Below are 17,216 nucleotides of genomic sequence, written 5' to 3'. Positions count from 1 at the left end.
TTGCAACAGGAAAACCGTGGCTGGAAGAGATAAAAATTATATGACTCACCCAAAGCGATATGACTAAATCTCCCATCAGCATCCTCATTATCATCATTGCTAATATTACTATAAACTTATAAAGTATGTCCTAACACCATCCCCATTTTCTAAGTGAGAAAATGAGCCTCTGAGAAGCAAAGAGCTGTGAGGGGGGGTAGGTCCAGAATTCAAACACAAGCAATGTGACCCTAATATGCCACATTTGTGACCAACCCACTCCCCCCCAATTCCTCACCGGCCCCAGACTCAGGTCTCAGGACCTCCGGGTCAGAGAAGGACTCCAGCCGTCCATGGCTCTGGAGTTTCTACGTTATAAGATCTGCATGTCAGACAGTGGAATCCAGGGTGGTGTTCTATATATAGTTCAAGGACCAAAGGAAGCGGGTCCCCTCCCTGGTTGCAATACTCGCCCTCGGAACTATAGTGCAAAGAGCTGTTAATACAGATTCTGTGCATCTGCAATCCCATCAGAAGGCATCACACCAGAAAATGTATTTAGACTAATGTTTGTAAAATATATCGGATAAAATAGTATCTTCTCAAAACCGTGCCTGAAGCCCCATATTCTCACTGCAGTCTCTGGCTGTGCACGCCCAGGGAGATGCCGGAACGGTGATTAGATTCGACTCAATGCAATCCTACTCCCTGCACCGTGCCAATCGTCACACTTGCGGAACCAACAAATGGGCTTTCTTGCTGAATGTTTTCATCTCTATTAAGTTCTTTTTTAGTCCCTATTAGTCTGGGTGGTATTCTGCCTCAAATTCTGAGGCAGAAAAAAAATTAAAATTGAGATGCGGAAGCAAAGATGATGGCTAGACAGTCATGGTCAGGTCTTATTTACATATGCATCTAAATATATTTGTATATTTAAATTTGCGTGTTTAAATACCAATAGGCAGTGATGGTAAGTCTATAGAATTTAGGCGTCTTCAGAATTATAATGCATTTAGTCTAAAATTTAAGGATCTCAAAGTTTTAAACCAAACATAAAGACAATGTCAGCGTACAGAGTAAATAACGTAGGCAATAAAATCAGCTTCTAATTACTGCTCTGTGCTGCTGTCATTCAATACGGTACAGATAAAAAAATACTCATGATATTTTTACTTTTGTTTCTTAGCACCTCCACAGCCCCCATAACCTGAAACAGCACTTTACAGATGTGGACCCAGTGAAAGTTAAGTAGAAATTCAGAGAAAAGACAGAACCTGTTGATGGAGGATAAAAATCTAAGTGTAGGAGGAAAGCAGACAACTTCCAGAAGGAGAGCTTAAATGATCACCGTGCACGCCGTCCAGTAGACCTGACTTTGAACTTTCGGAAAGAGGTTAAAAAGAAGGCGAGAGTCAAAGAGACAGATGCCCAGGAAGGACTCCAACCTCGAAGGACTTGGTCCAGATGGGAGGGAGAATGATCCTTGAAGGAAACGGAATGAAGATGAAAAAGGCGGAAAAGAGCCAGCATACGAGCGCAGAGTTGAAAGCACCAACCGGAGGGAAAACCTAGTTTTAACAGCTTTCTGGACAGGGAAGGAACTGGGAATTACTGTAAAAGGATCTCGCTGTACTTACAAAAAGGAATATATGTAATTTATTTAAATATATATATGAAAAAGTTTTTTTCTAGCCTTTCCCAGACTTAAGAATTTTTAGCAGGGACATTTAGAAGTTTTAGAACCCAAGATAATTTTCATTTATTTTACTTATGACTCTGGTTAAAAAGAGCATCTTTAAAAATAAACAGGATGGAGGGGGCGCCTGGGTGACTCAGTCAGTTAAGTGTCTGCCTTCAGCTCAGGTCATGACCCCAGGGTCCTGGGATCGAGTCCCACATCGGGCTCCATGCTCAGCAGGGGATTCTGCTTGACCCTCACCCTCTGCTCCTCCTGCTCGTGCTCTCTCTCTCTTAAATAAATAAATAAAATCTTTAAAAATAAATAAACAGGATGGAACTTATTTTAAAGGATGTATTTAGAGATGGTATGGGACAATGGTTAAGAGGGCCAGTGCCAAGTTGCCTGGGTTTAAATTTCTGGCTATGTGATCATAGGCAGGGTATTTAATCTCTTGTGCCTTGGTTTCCCAATCTGTTAAATGGAAATATTAATAGCATCTGCTTCATCGGATTGCCGTGAGGGTCAGATGAGCTGGGAGACATACAGAGTGATACCTAAGTGTTGACTTTTATAAACACATTTTTATGAACCTCTTACTAACATAAAATGTGGAGCTAAGTGCTCCACGGGCAGGGTATTTCCCACCCTCACAAGATAACACGGGGAAGCAGGGCAGACAGAATTAATGCATATAAAGGTGTAAATGAAAAAAGGGCCACAGCAAGCAATATTCGGAAATCATTACTAATTTTCTTAGATGTGATCATTTTCTAGATGCACAGTAACATATGAAGGAGAATGTCCTGATTCTCAGAAAACACAAACTGATTTATTTGGGGATGAAGGGGCACGATGTCTGTCGTTTACTTTCAAATTACTTTGCAAAGACACAGACCATATATGTAAATGCATACATATAAAGCAAACATGACAAAATGTTAATCACTGGAGGAAAAAAAGGGAAAGAAAGAAATAAAAGAAGGCAGCAAGTGTCCAGTGCTGGCTCAGAATCCAGAACATTCTGTGCACTTGCGACACTTTCCAAACTTGTCTTCACAATGTGGCTGAAATGAGAAGGATCCTGGAGACATAAGCTTTTTAAAGTGCTCTATAAACATTATTTTCTACAACCAGCACCCAAAGAGCAAGTCAGTGGGAGGGGCTGCTTTCAAAATGCCAGCCCAACCTCCGCTCCCACTAAGAGGCTCCAAAACACGGCGATGAATCCTTCAGAACTATAATTAAAGCCCCTTTTTCCTCGTCCATCTTCAGGGAAGGTAAACTTCTGAACAAAAGTCTTTGTGCAAAGACTGCTGGGAAATCCGTCTTCATCCTTGTAAGTCCAGATCATCACTTTTCCTCTCAGCTTTATCCAGACGGCATGGAGGAATGGACAGGCCACCAGATAAAAGAGAAGGTTCCCTAGACAATCCTCCGGATGGCCAGCTTTAAACTGCCATCTCTGGGCTAGAGTGTCTTTATTTGGACTTGGCCCAGACTTCTGCCCCAACCGCCAGACTCACACAGCAACTGCTCAGCTGACATCCTTGCTTGGATGCCTCAAAGGCCCCTCAAACTCAACACGTCCAAAATAGAACACCTCTCCTCTGCATTTCTTCTTCTCCATGAATGGCACAACCAACTGTAGAGTGAGAGACAGCACAAACGTGCCCCACTCTCCCCCCCCTCCATAACCCACCCACCTCAGGCCCCCTCTTTTGACCTCTCAAGCTCCACCCTTCCCCTCCTACCAGTCCACATCTATTTCCTGGACTTCTGCAACAATCCCCAAATTTCTCTCCTTATTCCCAATCTTGTCTCTCTCCAGTCTATATCCATCATGGTTTAATAGTAATCGTTATTAGGAAAACAATAATGATGAAGCAGCTCACGTGGAATGAGCACACCACCAGGCACTGTGCTGAGGACTTTACCTGCGTCATCTTGTTTCATCCCGACCATTAAGTGGGCAGTATCATTTCCCCAATTTACAGACCAGCAAAGTGAGACAGAGGGATGAGCTCACTCGCCCATGACACGGGGCTGGTGAGTAAGTGGCAGGGCCAGGCTCCAGACCAAAGCCCCTGGCTCCCCACTCAGGATGACAGTGAAATGTCCCACCCCGGCCCACAAAGCCCCGTGAAGCCCCGCACACTTCAGCCTTCCCATCACCCACTTTCTTCCTCTTTGTCTTCCCTCATTGGCGATGCCATCAGCTCCGCCCTCCTCCTCCCTGTCCTCACTCAGGGTCTCCCCATGTGGGCAGCAGTCCCAGCTCCCCAAGACTGACCAGCTTCCATCTGTGCATCTTCAAGGCCCCAGTCCTGTTGTCATTACGTACCTATCTGTGTCTGCACCACAGGAGGGGCCATCCCAGCTTTGCTAACCCTTAAGTCCCAGCACCCAGCACAGCGCCTGGAGAATAGGAAGTCCTCGGCCACCTTCATCCACCAGAAAAACAGAGCAAAAGTAAAACTCCCGGGTCCTACTTCAAGAGTCATCCTTTATTACTGGGATGATTTTTTTTAAATACTCAGCTTTCTAAAAAATTTTTTTTATTTATTTGTTTTAGAGAGGAAAGTGGGAGGCAGAGGGAGAGAGAGAATCCCAAGCAGGCTCCACGCTGAGTGCAGAGCCCGACGTGGTGCTCAATATCAGGTCCCTGAGATCATGACCTGAGCCGAAATCAAGAGTCAGACACTTAACTGAGCCACCCAGGCACACCAGTGGTGTGATTTTTGTAAGTCACTACCTCTTTGAGCCTCTGCGGCTTCATTTTAACTTTCTGGTGGCTATCAAAACTAAAAATAAGCAATTTGGAGTTTTCAAAGCTCTTTCACAAAAATCCCATTTGTACCCAGAATGGCCCTATGAAGTCTGCAGTATCACCGCAGCCCACATTTAGGAGGATAAGGTGGGGGGGGGGGAGTGGGGATTAATGATTTGCTGAGGTCAATCAGCTGGTGACCCTGAAGCCCGCCCTTGCCCATTAAGCGCAGCCTACAACCACTTAGGTAGCAACTAATTAACCCCTTAGGTAGCAATGAATTAGTGACGCTGTGAAAATCTGCAAAGTGCTCTATCTGCAAGTGACGCGGGTGCTGCTTGCTCAGCCCTCCACCCTTCCAACATTTCAAAGTTCTCCCATTTGCTTCAGAGGCTCAAGGCGAGAGTCAAAGCTGGGGCTCATCAAGCACATTGAACTCCATTGTCATGGTAACCGCATACATCAGGAACACATGCCAACTTGGGGAAGGGGGTGCAGGGATAAGTAGGCGGGCCACCGCCTCCTGCTAATACCCGCCAGCAGGTGAGCAGAAGCTGGGAGACAGGATTCGCTTCTTTAGTTCGAGTCTTCAAAACATCAAAGAGTAGGAGATGCTACAGAGCGCAGGTGCTGCTCCTGGCAACCCAGAGCCCTCAGGTCACCTGGGAGGTCAGTGCCTTTTAGCAACTGCTCACTGGCCCCCTGCAGCCTCTCAGCCAGGAGCAGCAGAGGATAATGTGGCAGACAGAGATGCTTCCTTACGCTCAGACTCCACACTTAATCTCCGCAGAGGACGTCATTGTACTTAATGTGGTTGTCGGTGTCACTGCCGTGGATCAGCTTACATGCTGGTTTTAAGGGGAAAATACCTCTAATATCAGGTTATTCTTACCACATTAAAGTTTAAAGTAATCACTTCCATAACATTCCTCCACACAGAAATGAGAACTTCCTCTGAGCCCAAAATCATTCCTTGCACACTAGCTTGATAGCTATGATTAGCTGCCTGTTCCTTCAGATCAAACTACTCTAAAAGCAAAGTTTAAAATAAAAGTAGCTCAAAAGATGTGGCTTTCAAGTTTCTAAGATGGTATAAAGTTGATTTAAAAATAAAATCAGGTGAACTTTATGTTGAAATATATTTTATGTGGGACGCCTGGGTGGCTCAGTCAGTTAAGCGTCCGCCTTCGGCTCAGGTCACGATCCCAGGGTCCTAGGATCAAGTCCCACATCAGGCTCCCTGCTCAGCGGGGAATCTGCTTCTCTCTTTCCCTCTGCTCATTCCCCCGGCTTGTGCTCTCTCTCTCTCTCTCTCTATGACAAATAAATAAATAAAATTAAAAAAAAAGATTTTTTTATGTGAACTGGTATCAAAAACAAGTAAAATTTTGGAAAATTTTAACGTGAAATTTAGAAAAAAAAACTTATAGTTAGTCACTGTATTGTATTTATTCAGTTTTCAATGTATAAATAAAAATCACAGAAATTCCTAGATTATGTCTAATATTCAAACATTTTGTAAACAAAATAGGAGGTTCTCTTGTATGGATTTTTTCAGAAATTTAACGCTGATCAAAGTAGTTTATGATTTAAAGTGGAAAACAAAAGGGATTCCCAGGCAATAATATTTACCTTCTGGACACTGGCAGGTGAATCCACTGAGATTAGAAACACACGTTGCTCCATTTCTGCATGGATCTAGGATACAATAATCAATCTTGGATTGGCAAAGCTCTCCAGTATAACCTGAGTAAAACAAGATAGACATTTTATAAAATGTGTCACTTCAAACCCACAGTGCATTGCCCCAGGAATTGATGGGGTCCACTGGTATCCACCCACCAAAAACAACGGCTTTGAGCTGAAGGGCCCCCCCCAGCCACTCCTTGATCTACTTTTGTTTTGCAAGAAGAAAACAATCATTGCAGTTTAGAATCGCAGTTCAAAAATCATTTCCTTTATAAAAGTCTTTATTGCAAGGAAAGACTTTTCTTCAGCATTAGCTCTGCATTTTATTTCAAAATACTAGTCCAAACCTTCAGAAACGGAGGGGTCCCAGCTTCCTTCTGATGTAGGGCAAAACACGATCTACAATGTTCTGCTTGACCTAACAAAGATGGCCACTTTCCCTAGGTCATCCCCATACCTATTTTTTTTTAATGCATTAGGAAAAATGCTAGGTATTAGAAAAAATTTTTTAATGTACATTTTACAGCTAGAAGAACCCTTCTGTGTTAATGCCATGCCCCACCCCCTCATTTTAAAGATAAAGAGATTGAGGCACACATAATATTAAGCACATTAATATATTATTCTTAATTTTATTTGAATCACATCCAAATCAGTAAATTCTCTGTGAAGCAAGATTCCAGTGGTGATTTCCTTGGATAGTAGCATAACCACACATGTGCGGTGAGGAAATAAGGACTCCCACCTATCAGAATGCAACCAAAAAGCTTTAAAAAAAATTCCAAATTCTTTATTAACTTTGAAAACAAAGCCCTCCAGAGAGGCAACTTTGAAAGAATAATATGCCAATATGTTCCTCTTAAAGTAGAAAATAGTTATGAAGGAAAATCTGGAAAATACAAGATGTCGAATAGAAAGAGGAGTTGCTCTTAGTTCTGTGATTTGAGTGACAGAATTCTTAATAATTTGGAGATAATTCTATCAGAAATTTTTATGCACAGATATTTTCTACACAATTATAATCACACTGTAACATTTTATACCTTCCTAGGATGTACATTAAGTACATAAAAACTTGTCTCTCTGAATTATTAGTTTTGAAAGACTGTCATTAGCACTTGAATCTGAGATTTGCAAAAATAAATCAATGATATTAGAAGAGAGATGATCTGCCTGAGCTTCAATTACCTGCCAAACTAGTATGAATTACAGACTTTGAATGTGGAGGCATTTATTTGCAACCCTACTCTTCCCTCCAGGCTTTAAAACAGTCCAGGAAATTCTAGCTTATCAGTGAGTATGATGAGATGAGTAAAATATTTGTATAAACTAAAAATCCAAACACCAGGACAAAAAGCTATTTCAAAATTGCAGAACAGAGGGGCACGTGGGTGGCTCAGTTGGTTGAACATCCGACTCCTGATTTCGGCTCATGTCATGATCTCAGGGTCATGAGATGGAGCCCTGCATCAGGCTCCGCACCCAGCAGGGAGTCTGCTTGAGATTTTCTCTCTTCCTCTCCCTCTCCTCCTCCCCCACTCTCTTTTGCTTTCTAAAATAAATAAATAAATCTTTTTTAAAAAATTGCAGAACAGAATATCTTAATATATTGTTAATATATCTTCAAATAATATATTATCATATTAATATATCATTAATATGATAATATTATGTTAATACACCTTCAAACGACAGCTCTAAATTCAGAATGAGGGAGAGCAAACTGTTTTTAAGAAGATTGCTACAGGGCGCCTGGGTGGCTTAGTCGGTTAAGCATCTACCTTCAGCTCAGGCCATGATCCCAGGGTCCTAAGATCGAGTCCCACATTGGGCTTCCTGCTCCAAGGGGAGTCTGCTTCTCCCTCTGACCCTCCTCCCACTCATTCTCTCAATCTCTCTCTCTCTCAAATAAATAAGTAAAATCTTTAAAAAAAAGTGTTATAAATAACTTTTTGACTAAAAATAGTAGCTAATATTTATAATAGAACACTTCTTTTTTTTCTTCTATACATTAACTCACCCTCACTGCAAACTCTGAGGTCAGTATCATAATCATGTCCATTTTACAAATGAGGAAATTGAGGACTACAAAGTTTACTAATTCTGACAAAGCCACACAGGCAGTCAAACTCCTGAACCCAAACCCTTCAATGTATCATTAAGCCTGAGGCAACGTGCATCATGTCCTCAACAAACATGTATTTAACATGAAGGGAAAATAACAGAAAATGTAGATATAGACTAACACAGAGACAAATGTAAAGTAAACATCATGGTTATTCTTGGGCTAACCAAGTATTGTGTGTGTGTGTGTGTGTGTGTGTGTGTGTGTGTGTGTGTGTGTGTGACCAGCTACAAATGGTGGCTTCCTAGAGGCAGGTGTGTTCATAAGACACAGAGTCATGAATCCTGCCCTCAGAAAAACCCAAAAACCGTGACCAAAGAATCACACAAAAGCATGAAAAATAGCCAGAGGCCAATTAGATATCATCTGTAAGGGGTGCATATGTCTCTACCAGACAGGAAGAACATGAGCAGAATGAGGGATTCCGTGAGCTTCAAAGTTCTTTAGAGAAAATGTTAACATTCACTTTTTTTGAACTTTTTACTTGGGTATTTTAAACATATTTAAATATAGAGAGACTACTATATAACCCTCACATATCTAGCACCTAACTTCAACAATTACTAACATTCTGTCCATTTAATTTCATCTAGTTCCCTCATATTTTTATATTTTCCCTGTTGGGGCATCTTCAAGCAAATTTCATTTCACCCGTCAAGACATCAACATGTATCCCTAACTAAAGGAGTTTTGTTTCATTTTGTTTTTTTTAAATAATACTTTTAATGGCCTCTTTAATGTTTGGTCCCATTTACAAGTTTAATGAAACACTTTAAACTACATTTAGTAACTTCAACAATTTCTTTTTAAGAGCCGCAGTTGCTGGATAACATACAAATCTTCCCATGCATTTAATTCACTATTATCCAACAGATCTAATGAATTAAACCTATAAGCAAAGTGAATCTTAAGTGCTGTTAAGTGCTCCAATATTTACATATGCAAGTTTAGTAATATTTCAACCTAAGAGGCCAATCCACACTTGCAGTGTGTGGGGTGTTTGGGATTGTCATAAATGGTTTGGGGGGTTCCCACCAGTCCTCCAGTGGTGGAGATTCTAAAGCCTCACACTGAGATGATCCAGTACAAGAGAGTTTTGTGAGAGTTTTGTTACTCAAATGCCAGTAGTCCTTTCCAACGAGGAACACAGGTCAGGGACCAGTCACTATATCACCGCTTTTGATTCCTGAGTTTTAAGCTTTCTATTAAAGATTTTTTTAAATATGGAAACATGGAAATAGAAAGAAAAAGACCATGTGTAATTAGCTAGAGCTTTAACATATGTGTATATTAACATGCCTCTGGGTGCAATGTAACTGGAAATGAAAAACAACAAAGGAGTGAGGGAGGAACGAGAGAGGGAGACAGGGAGGCAGGACTGGGATTACGGGATTACGGGATTATGGGATTACAAGCATCCTTAGCTGCAGGTGACCAGTTGGTCAGTTACTGGCAATAACCAGCCTATGGGTCTGCTGAGCTGTAATTCGGGACCTCACGCTTGTCCACACACCTGGCCAGGCATTACTGTTGGCCTCCAGGCAGGTGCTAGTTGGAAGGTCCAGGAGTACCATCATGGACTGCGTTGATCCTACTAGCCAACTGAAGCCAGATCTGGGAGAGGACAGACAGAAGACAAGGAACAACGTGTGTCCTAGAATCGGTTTTAAGGGACCTTTAAACACCACTGCGTCATTTCTTAGGCCCTGAGAGAGCAGAGACTTACCTACAGTTGTCAGACAAATCCTTGATATCAATCTATATATAATACGCTGAACTGCATATCCCAGGCATACACAAATCACCCTTCCTGTGTCTTTCTTTGATATCACAACTGAGGTGTCAAAACTAAATGAGTGAATGGTAGGAACTTAAATTTTATAAGACCGTTAAGGTTTTGCCTGGGTTCTCTCCTCTATCCTGTGGGAGGTTGGTCTCTTCTCTGAGGACAAAAGTAACCACACTGACCCTGGACATTTCCTTATCCTACCAAAGCAACGCCAGACATACAGAGGACCCTGTGGAAAATGTTCGAGTAAAGCGATGATCATGTCAACACAGTGGATAAGAAAGGTGATACGTGGTCATTCTGTGCCTGTTACAGGAGAATCTGCTCTCACACACACGGACTCACAAATGTACATTTCAGGACTTAAAGATCAAGGTCCTAAGCTCCCAAGGGGAATGTTGGCAAGGCACGAAGGAAAGCCCATGTAAAAGCCCATGTAAAGTATGTGGGAAGGGCGTGAATGCCAGACCGACTTCCCTAAAAATCCACAACAGGTTCCCAAAGGGGACAAAGACTATACCTAACTACCAAGGCAAGAATCAGTAACTGTCTCCATTTCTTTCCAGGGAACTAGCGATATGGCCCCTTCTCAGCCAAACCCTAAGCATTCACGGACCCCCTTCCAAATTAGTGTCACAACCAAGTGACGTTTTCATGTTGGTCTGGTTCCAGGCATCATTTCCTCTCACCAGGACTTAAGCCAGGCTCTTCTCAGCCCACCTCCTCAGCCCTACTCCAGCTTTCCTCCAGTCCATCCCATAATCCATGGGGGAGTAGCCAGAGAGAGCTTTGCAAGACATAACTTATAGGTGTCTGGGTGGCTCAGTCAGTTAAGTGTCTGCCTTCGGCTCAGCTCATGATCCCAGGGTCCTGGGGTCAAGTCCCACATCGGGCTCTTGGCTCAATGTGGAGCCTGCTTCTCCCTCTGCCCCTCCCCACGCTTGTGCTCTCTCTTTTTCTCTTTCTCTCTCTGACAAATAAATAAAATCTTTAAAAAAAAAAAACATAACTTATATCCTATTGCTCTTATACTTAAAGCCCTCCACCGGCTTTACAAAGGGCTTGGCACAAAACCCAAACACTTGACTCCGTGACTTAAAGGCACCACATGATCTGGCCCTGCCCCCTGCAGTCCCACCCGCCCTTCCCATTGACCACTGCCCTGCAGCCGCCCTGGGGTCCTTCTGTCCCTCACCTCACCAAGCTCCTTCTCACAGTCTTTAATGGTGCTTTCATGCTGTGGCCTCAGGACCGTGCAAAGACGTGAGAGGGATACGGCACACAACAAGAGCAGTTGTGATCCTGCCCTTGAAAGAGAAGTATGGCATGAACTTGAAACTGTCATGCAACAAGAAGCTCCGGAAGAAAATCAGCAACAAACTTAGGGAGGAGAGGGCGACCACAGGAGATGCCGTGTGGTTTCATCTGTAAAAGTGGGAAGTGAAGGTGGGAGAGGTGAAAAATGAATTACATGAAGGACTAGAGGACCTAAGAGAGTGATTAAAGTCATCTCCAGTACCAGGCAGGGAGACCTGAAATCCAACTACACAGGGAAGGAAGTCCACTACAAACTCAGGGGGGATGACAAATAAAATCAAAACTGGGCACCTGCGTGGCTCAGTTGGTTAAGCGTCTGCCTTCAGCTCAGCTCATGATCTCAGGGTCCTGGGATCGAGCCCCACATCAGACTCTCTGCTCAGCAGGGAGTCTGCTTCTCCCTCTCCCTCTGTCCGTCCTGCCCCCCGCCGCCCCGCTCATGCTTGCTCTCTATCAAGTAAATAAAATCTTTAAAAAATAAACACATAAAATAAATAAAAACAGGTTAAAATGTCTCTTGACCCCAGAGGTTGTGCCACGTGAAATCAACCCCATTTGGAGAGTACGGACTGCTGTTTACTGCCGTTGGAGGCAATAAAGGAGAAGGGTGGCCTCTGTGTGTTCCTCACCAACCTGAAAATTGCCCTGGATGCCCAGGTTTTGGGAGACAGTCAAAAATCTCATTCCCAGAAACAACCTCAGTCCTCTGAGTGCGAGCTCTAATTCATTCGGGTCAAGAACTGCAATTAGCCGAGGATAACACAGCTCTCTCCTTCGTGGTCTGAGTCTTTTAACCCAGAAAGAGATAGGGCCACATACACAGATGGTGATGTGATGTCAGAGATCAAGCCCTGGGGTCAGCCCTTCGTGTTTGGTTTGGCTAATCTGCGACTACGGGTGTGCAAAAGAACATGCCGTGATTAGGACAATGGGATGCATGAGAGAGTCTATCAGACTTCTGATTCCAATTACAATGTTCAGTTGAATAACTGAATAACTGATTTTTGATTGATGAATTTAATTGAAAGATCAGGCTAAGCCACTATACACTGAGATGTTTCATGGAGCTTGAGAATCACTGTAATTTATTTTTATTTAATTCTTACAAGGGAACAAACACAAAAGATAATTTCAGATAGTCTTCCCTATGCACGAAAGCCACTCTAGACCATCAGACTTCAGCCCTGGTGTCCCACCATCACCTTGCACCCTCTGATGCTACACCCTTCCATGGCCACCCCTCCCATCAGTCGTGTCTCTGCCCAGAAATCTTTACCTGCTCAGACCTCAGGCCTCAAGCCCTTCTTTCTTCTTCATCTAGCACTTACCTCTACTTGACAATACACACATAGACTTGTTACCTCCCCACTTAGAAGGTGAGCCATGCGAGCAGGACTTTGTCCTGGAGTCTCCTGTTATCCCCCCAGAGTTCCTTCAAGCTCCCTCACATTGTATTTATTACCTGAAATGCTTTCCTTCATTGGTTTCCCTTTGAGAACAAATTCCCTATGAACCGGGACTTTGTCTGTTTTGTTAATCTCTGAATCCTCAACACTAAACATTTCCTAGCACAAATGAATCAACTTGCTTAAAGCTTTTGCCCTAAAATCAACTATACCTTTCAAGTTAGTGTTAGCCTCTCCTTACGCAATAATACCAGAACAGCATAGGCAAAATGTGCTGGTTACATTTTTCCCTAATGCACGTCAAAATAAATACATAGCTATTAAAATAAGTGCATATTCTCGCAAAAATGTGCTATCTAAAATCACCTTGTAGGGTAGCTCTATTTTTAATGTCTTGAGGAACCTCCATACTGTTTTCCAGAGTGGTTGCACCAGCTTGCATTCCCACCAACAGTGTAGGAGGGTTCCCCTTTCTCCGCATCCCCGCCAACATCTGTCCTCTTTCCTGACTTGTTAATTTTTGCCATTCTGACTGGTGTGAGGTGGTATCTCATTGTGCTTTTGATTTGTATTCCCTGATGGCTAGTGATGTTGAACATTTTTTCATGTGTCTGTTAGCCATAGTTGTATGTCTTCTTTGGAGAAATGTCTGTCTGTATCTTCTGCCCATTTCTTGATTGGATTATTTGTCTTTTGGGTGTTGGGTTTGAGAAGGTATTAAGGAGAGCACATCTTGTGATGAGCACTGGGTGTTATACGCAACTAATGAATCATTGAACACTACATCAAAAACTAATGATGTACTATATGTTGGCTAACTGAACATAATAAAAAAAAAATCTTAATAAATAAATAAATAAATAAATAAATAAAATCACCTTGTGTTCTGCAATGGGTACTTCCAGTTTGGGAGACACCACAATGGAGCAATTGCTCTGCTAAAGCACACCCGGCCCCCCACCCCCCCGCCTCCCCAGCCAGACTGGGATGGATGGAAAGTTACAGCGATCCTCTTCTGAACTTCAGTCTTGCTTCTCCAAGAAGTGTTCAGCATCTCCAACAGGTGCCCATGACACGGTAAATCAAGAGACCTAAAGCAGGTTTCTTTCCCCCGCAGCAGCCCCCAGCAGGATTTAATTCCCCACATCGGTGGTTCTCCACCGGATGAGTCTCCCCCCAGGGAACATTTAGTGATGTCTGGAGACCTTGTCTATCATCACACCACTGGGGCTGCTGACATCTAGCGGGTAGGAGTTAGGGATGCTGCTGAGCATCCTACAATGCACAGGACGGTCCCCTACAACAAAGTATGATCAGCCCCAATTGTTCCTCATGCCAGAGGTGAGAAACTCTGGTTTAGGTCAATGAGACCTTGATCCTTCAAACCGAAAACACTTGTTTTCCTCCCAACACCTCTCATCTTCCCTTAAACAGAAACCAATCCTTTCAAAGCAGGGAAACAGAACCTTCAGGACATTTTTAAAAATCAGAATCCTTGGGAATATTTATAACCTCTAACGTGTTAAAGACCATTTTGAAATAAATTACTTGAGTCTAAAAGCTTTGTTACTGAGGAATTAATAACTGTGACATGCAATGAATAAATAAAATAATAATTGGTTCATAAATAGGTGACTATCGGAAATACTGATCTCTCTTTTAGGAGGGTTTTACTGTTCCTTTGGAGAACATTCCACTTCGACAAAGAAGATGGAAGAAAGTTATGCCTTGGGATATGTAATAAGGATGCCTTTCCAGGACAGATGGGATGATTGGCAAAGCTCTAAACTCTAAATGAAGGCTTAGTATTTTTAAGGCACCTGACCATGAGAAACGATGTCGGGTGAAACAAATCACACATATGGAGTGAAGGCTGGCCGATGGTAAAGATGACCAGGCACCTTTAAGGAAACGCACTGAACCCAATAATCCATTCAGTGGATGCATTCCCAGATTACATTTGGTCTAATGTGGAGTTGGAGCATTTAATTTTATACTATTTTGTATTTAAGTAGAAAATATAATTTAAAATGTATCAGTGTACAGAGAGAAAAATGGCTAAGTTTTCCCTTGAATATCCAGATGGTTTGAAGAAAACCACATCTTGGTAGTGTCTTTTGATTGCCAGCAGCATAACACAAACCTTGCACCCCCGGCACCCCCAAATCGTGGTCTATGCTGGCTCTAATCTTGAAATGAAGGAAAGCCTTCTACAGTTCAATGATAAATCACAAGGAAGCATCGTTAGCTAAATGAATCAGGCTATTAAAAAAACAAGGAAATCGATCAGGTGTTTCTCTAAACATCCTCCTTCCCTGCACAACTGTTTTTGTGCATGATGTTTACCTCATGATTCCTCTACTGAAATAAAAATATTCTTCTGTGTGGTTCTGACTCTGCGAGGTAGAATCTAATTGTTTCTTTGGAGAGCTGTCCTGAAAGCTTCCAAGGTGGGAATCATGGTGGGAGCTATTTTTAACATCCCTGGTCTTTTAATAGCCCGGCTGTGCAGTGAGGCGAAGCTGCTGGATTTGTACTGAAAGCCTGATGCTACCTCGAGAACCCACCAGCCTCAGCTCCTGCCCTCCTGAAAACTCAGACTGCTGCGTGTATCCTTCCACACCCCCTCCCAAGGGTCTCTGATTCCCTAGGTCTGGGATGCTGCTGGTGAGTTGATATTTGTAGCAAGTTCCCAAGTGGCGATGCTGCTGCTGCTGGTCTGGGGACCACACTTGGAGCACTGCTGGTCTAAACTGCCTGTTAAAAACCCAGAGATCCAATAATATTGGCGTGTTGCTTGGCAGTGTTAAAAATCCTTAAACTATCCATTCATTCAAAAATATTGAGCCCTCTGCGGTGTACTGGGCATGGTGCAAGACTGTGAGATTGATAGAAATGGCTCTTGCTTCTAGCCGTGGGTCTCATTGGGTCATGACAACCATCCTGGAAGCCAGGTATCAGAGCAGTGGGGCTGAGGCCTCAGCCAGAGGCAGAGATGGAGTGCCTAATATTAGCACACTGAAGCAAGAAATAAATAGCAGGAATCTGTGAGCCATCTAGACATTCAATCTCAGAGGCATCCAATTTCAAAGTCAGCAGGCAGGAATTATTTAACAGGAAAAAAGGAAGATCTGCTGGCCAGGGAAAAACAAACACATCCGAACAAATGCAAACACGATTTAAAAACCAAAGGCAAAGAAAGGAAGACATAGGCGGCCCATCTGTGAAAGGCAATCAATAAAATATAATCAAAACCGGAATATGCAATAGGAAAACATGGGAGGAAGCTGACGTCCAGCAAAATTAGGAAAATTCATCTCAAGGTGAGAAAGAAAGTAACCACATTTAATAAGCACACGGGCAAGAGGCACAGTGGAAAAGACAGTGGCTTGCAGAGTCAAAGGTCTGGGATGGCCATGCAAAGACTGGCCAAGTAGCGCATCAAAGGACTAACTTTGACCTTCATGTCCCCCCTGGGTGAAATACGGAGAATGACAATACCCGGCTTCCAGGATGGTTGTCATGACCCAATGAGACCCACGGCTAGAAGCAAGAGCCATTTCTATCAATCTCACAGTCTTGCACCATGCCCGGTACACCGCAGATGGCTCAATATTTTTGAATGAATGGATAGTTTACGGATTTTTAACACTGCCAAGCAACACGCCAATATTATTGGATCTCTGGGTTTTTAACAGGCAGTTTAGACCAGCAGTGCTCCAAGTGTGGTCCCCAGACCAGCAGCAGCAGCATCGCCACTTGGGAACTTGCTACAAATATCAGCTCACCAGCAGCATCCCAGACCTACGGAATCAGAGACCCTTGGGAGGGGGTGTTCACAGCAGCGCTATTCACAACGGCTAAAAGGTGGAAACAGTCCAAGTGCGCGTCAGTGGATGAACAGACAAACCAGATGTGGCGTCTCCATACAAGGGGATAATATTCAGGCATAAAAAGGCACAAAGCCCTGATACGCGCTACAACATGGATGAACCTTGAAAACGTGACGCTGAGTGAAAAAAGCCAGACACAAAAGGCCACATGTCAAACAATCAACTTACATGAAATGTCCGGAAGAGGCAAATCTAGAGAGACAGGAAGTAGACCAGCGGTGGCCTTGGGCTGGGGGCAGGGGGTAGCAGGGTCAGAGGACAATAGGCAGAGGATGGAGGGCTACTTTTTGGGGAGATGGCAATGTTCTAAAATGGACTCTGGTGATGGCCACACAACTCCATAAATATTCTGAAAACCAGTGAATCATACGCTTCAATGGTATGTGGGTTGTATCTCAACAAAGTTGTTATTAATAAAAAAAAAAAATCTCCAGAGCCATCCACATCTCCCACCTCCACTCACACCGCACACTCATCGCCCCCCCAGACAAGTGTTCCCAGCGATACCTTCGATACATCCCAGATCCAAACTTCCACCACGGCCCGCACCACAGTGCTCAAGCCGTGGTT

General features: G+C 43.2%; 1 protein-coding gene across 2 annotated transcripts in view; it reads right to left on the bottom strand.

Annotated features, from left to right (window-relative positions):
• DNER (delta/notch like EGF repeat containing) overlaps positions 1–17,216 on the bottom strand; it is a 296,928-nt gene that overhangs the window by 81,579 nt on the left and 198,133 nt on the right. For both annotated transcript variants that reach the window (XM_073877575.1, XM_025890378.2), the window contains exon 7: positions 6,060–6,173. In XM_073877575.1, coding sequence (XP_073733676.1) covers positions 6,060–6,173 — 114 coding nt within the window. The remainder of the gene's footprint in view (positions 1–6,059; positions 6,174–17,216) is intronic.

This window comes from Callorhinus ursinus, unplaced genomic scaffold, assembly GCF_003265705.2.
Source record: "Callorhinus ursinus isolate GAN/ISIS: 27379988/994484 unplaced genomic scaffold, GSC_fseal_2.0 scaffold2, whole genome shotgun sequence".
NCBI lineage: Eukaryota > Metazoa > Chordata > Mammalia > Carnivora > Otariidae > Callorhinus > Callorhinus ursinus.
The sequence above is the reverse complement of the archived record's forward strand: the minus strand, read 5'-3'. Positions and strand labels throughout refer to the sequence as shown.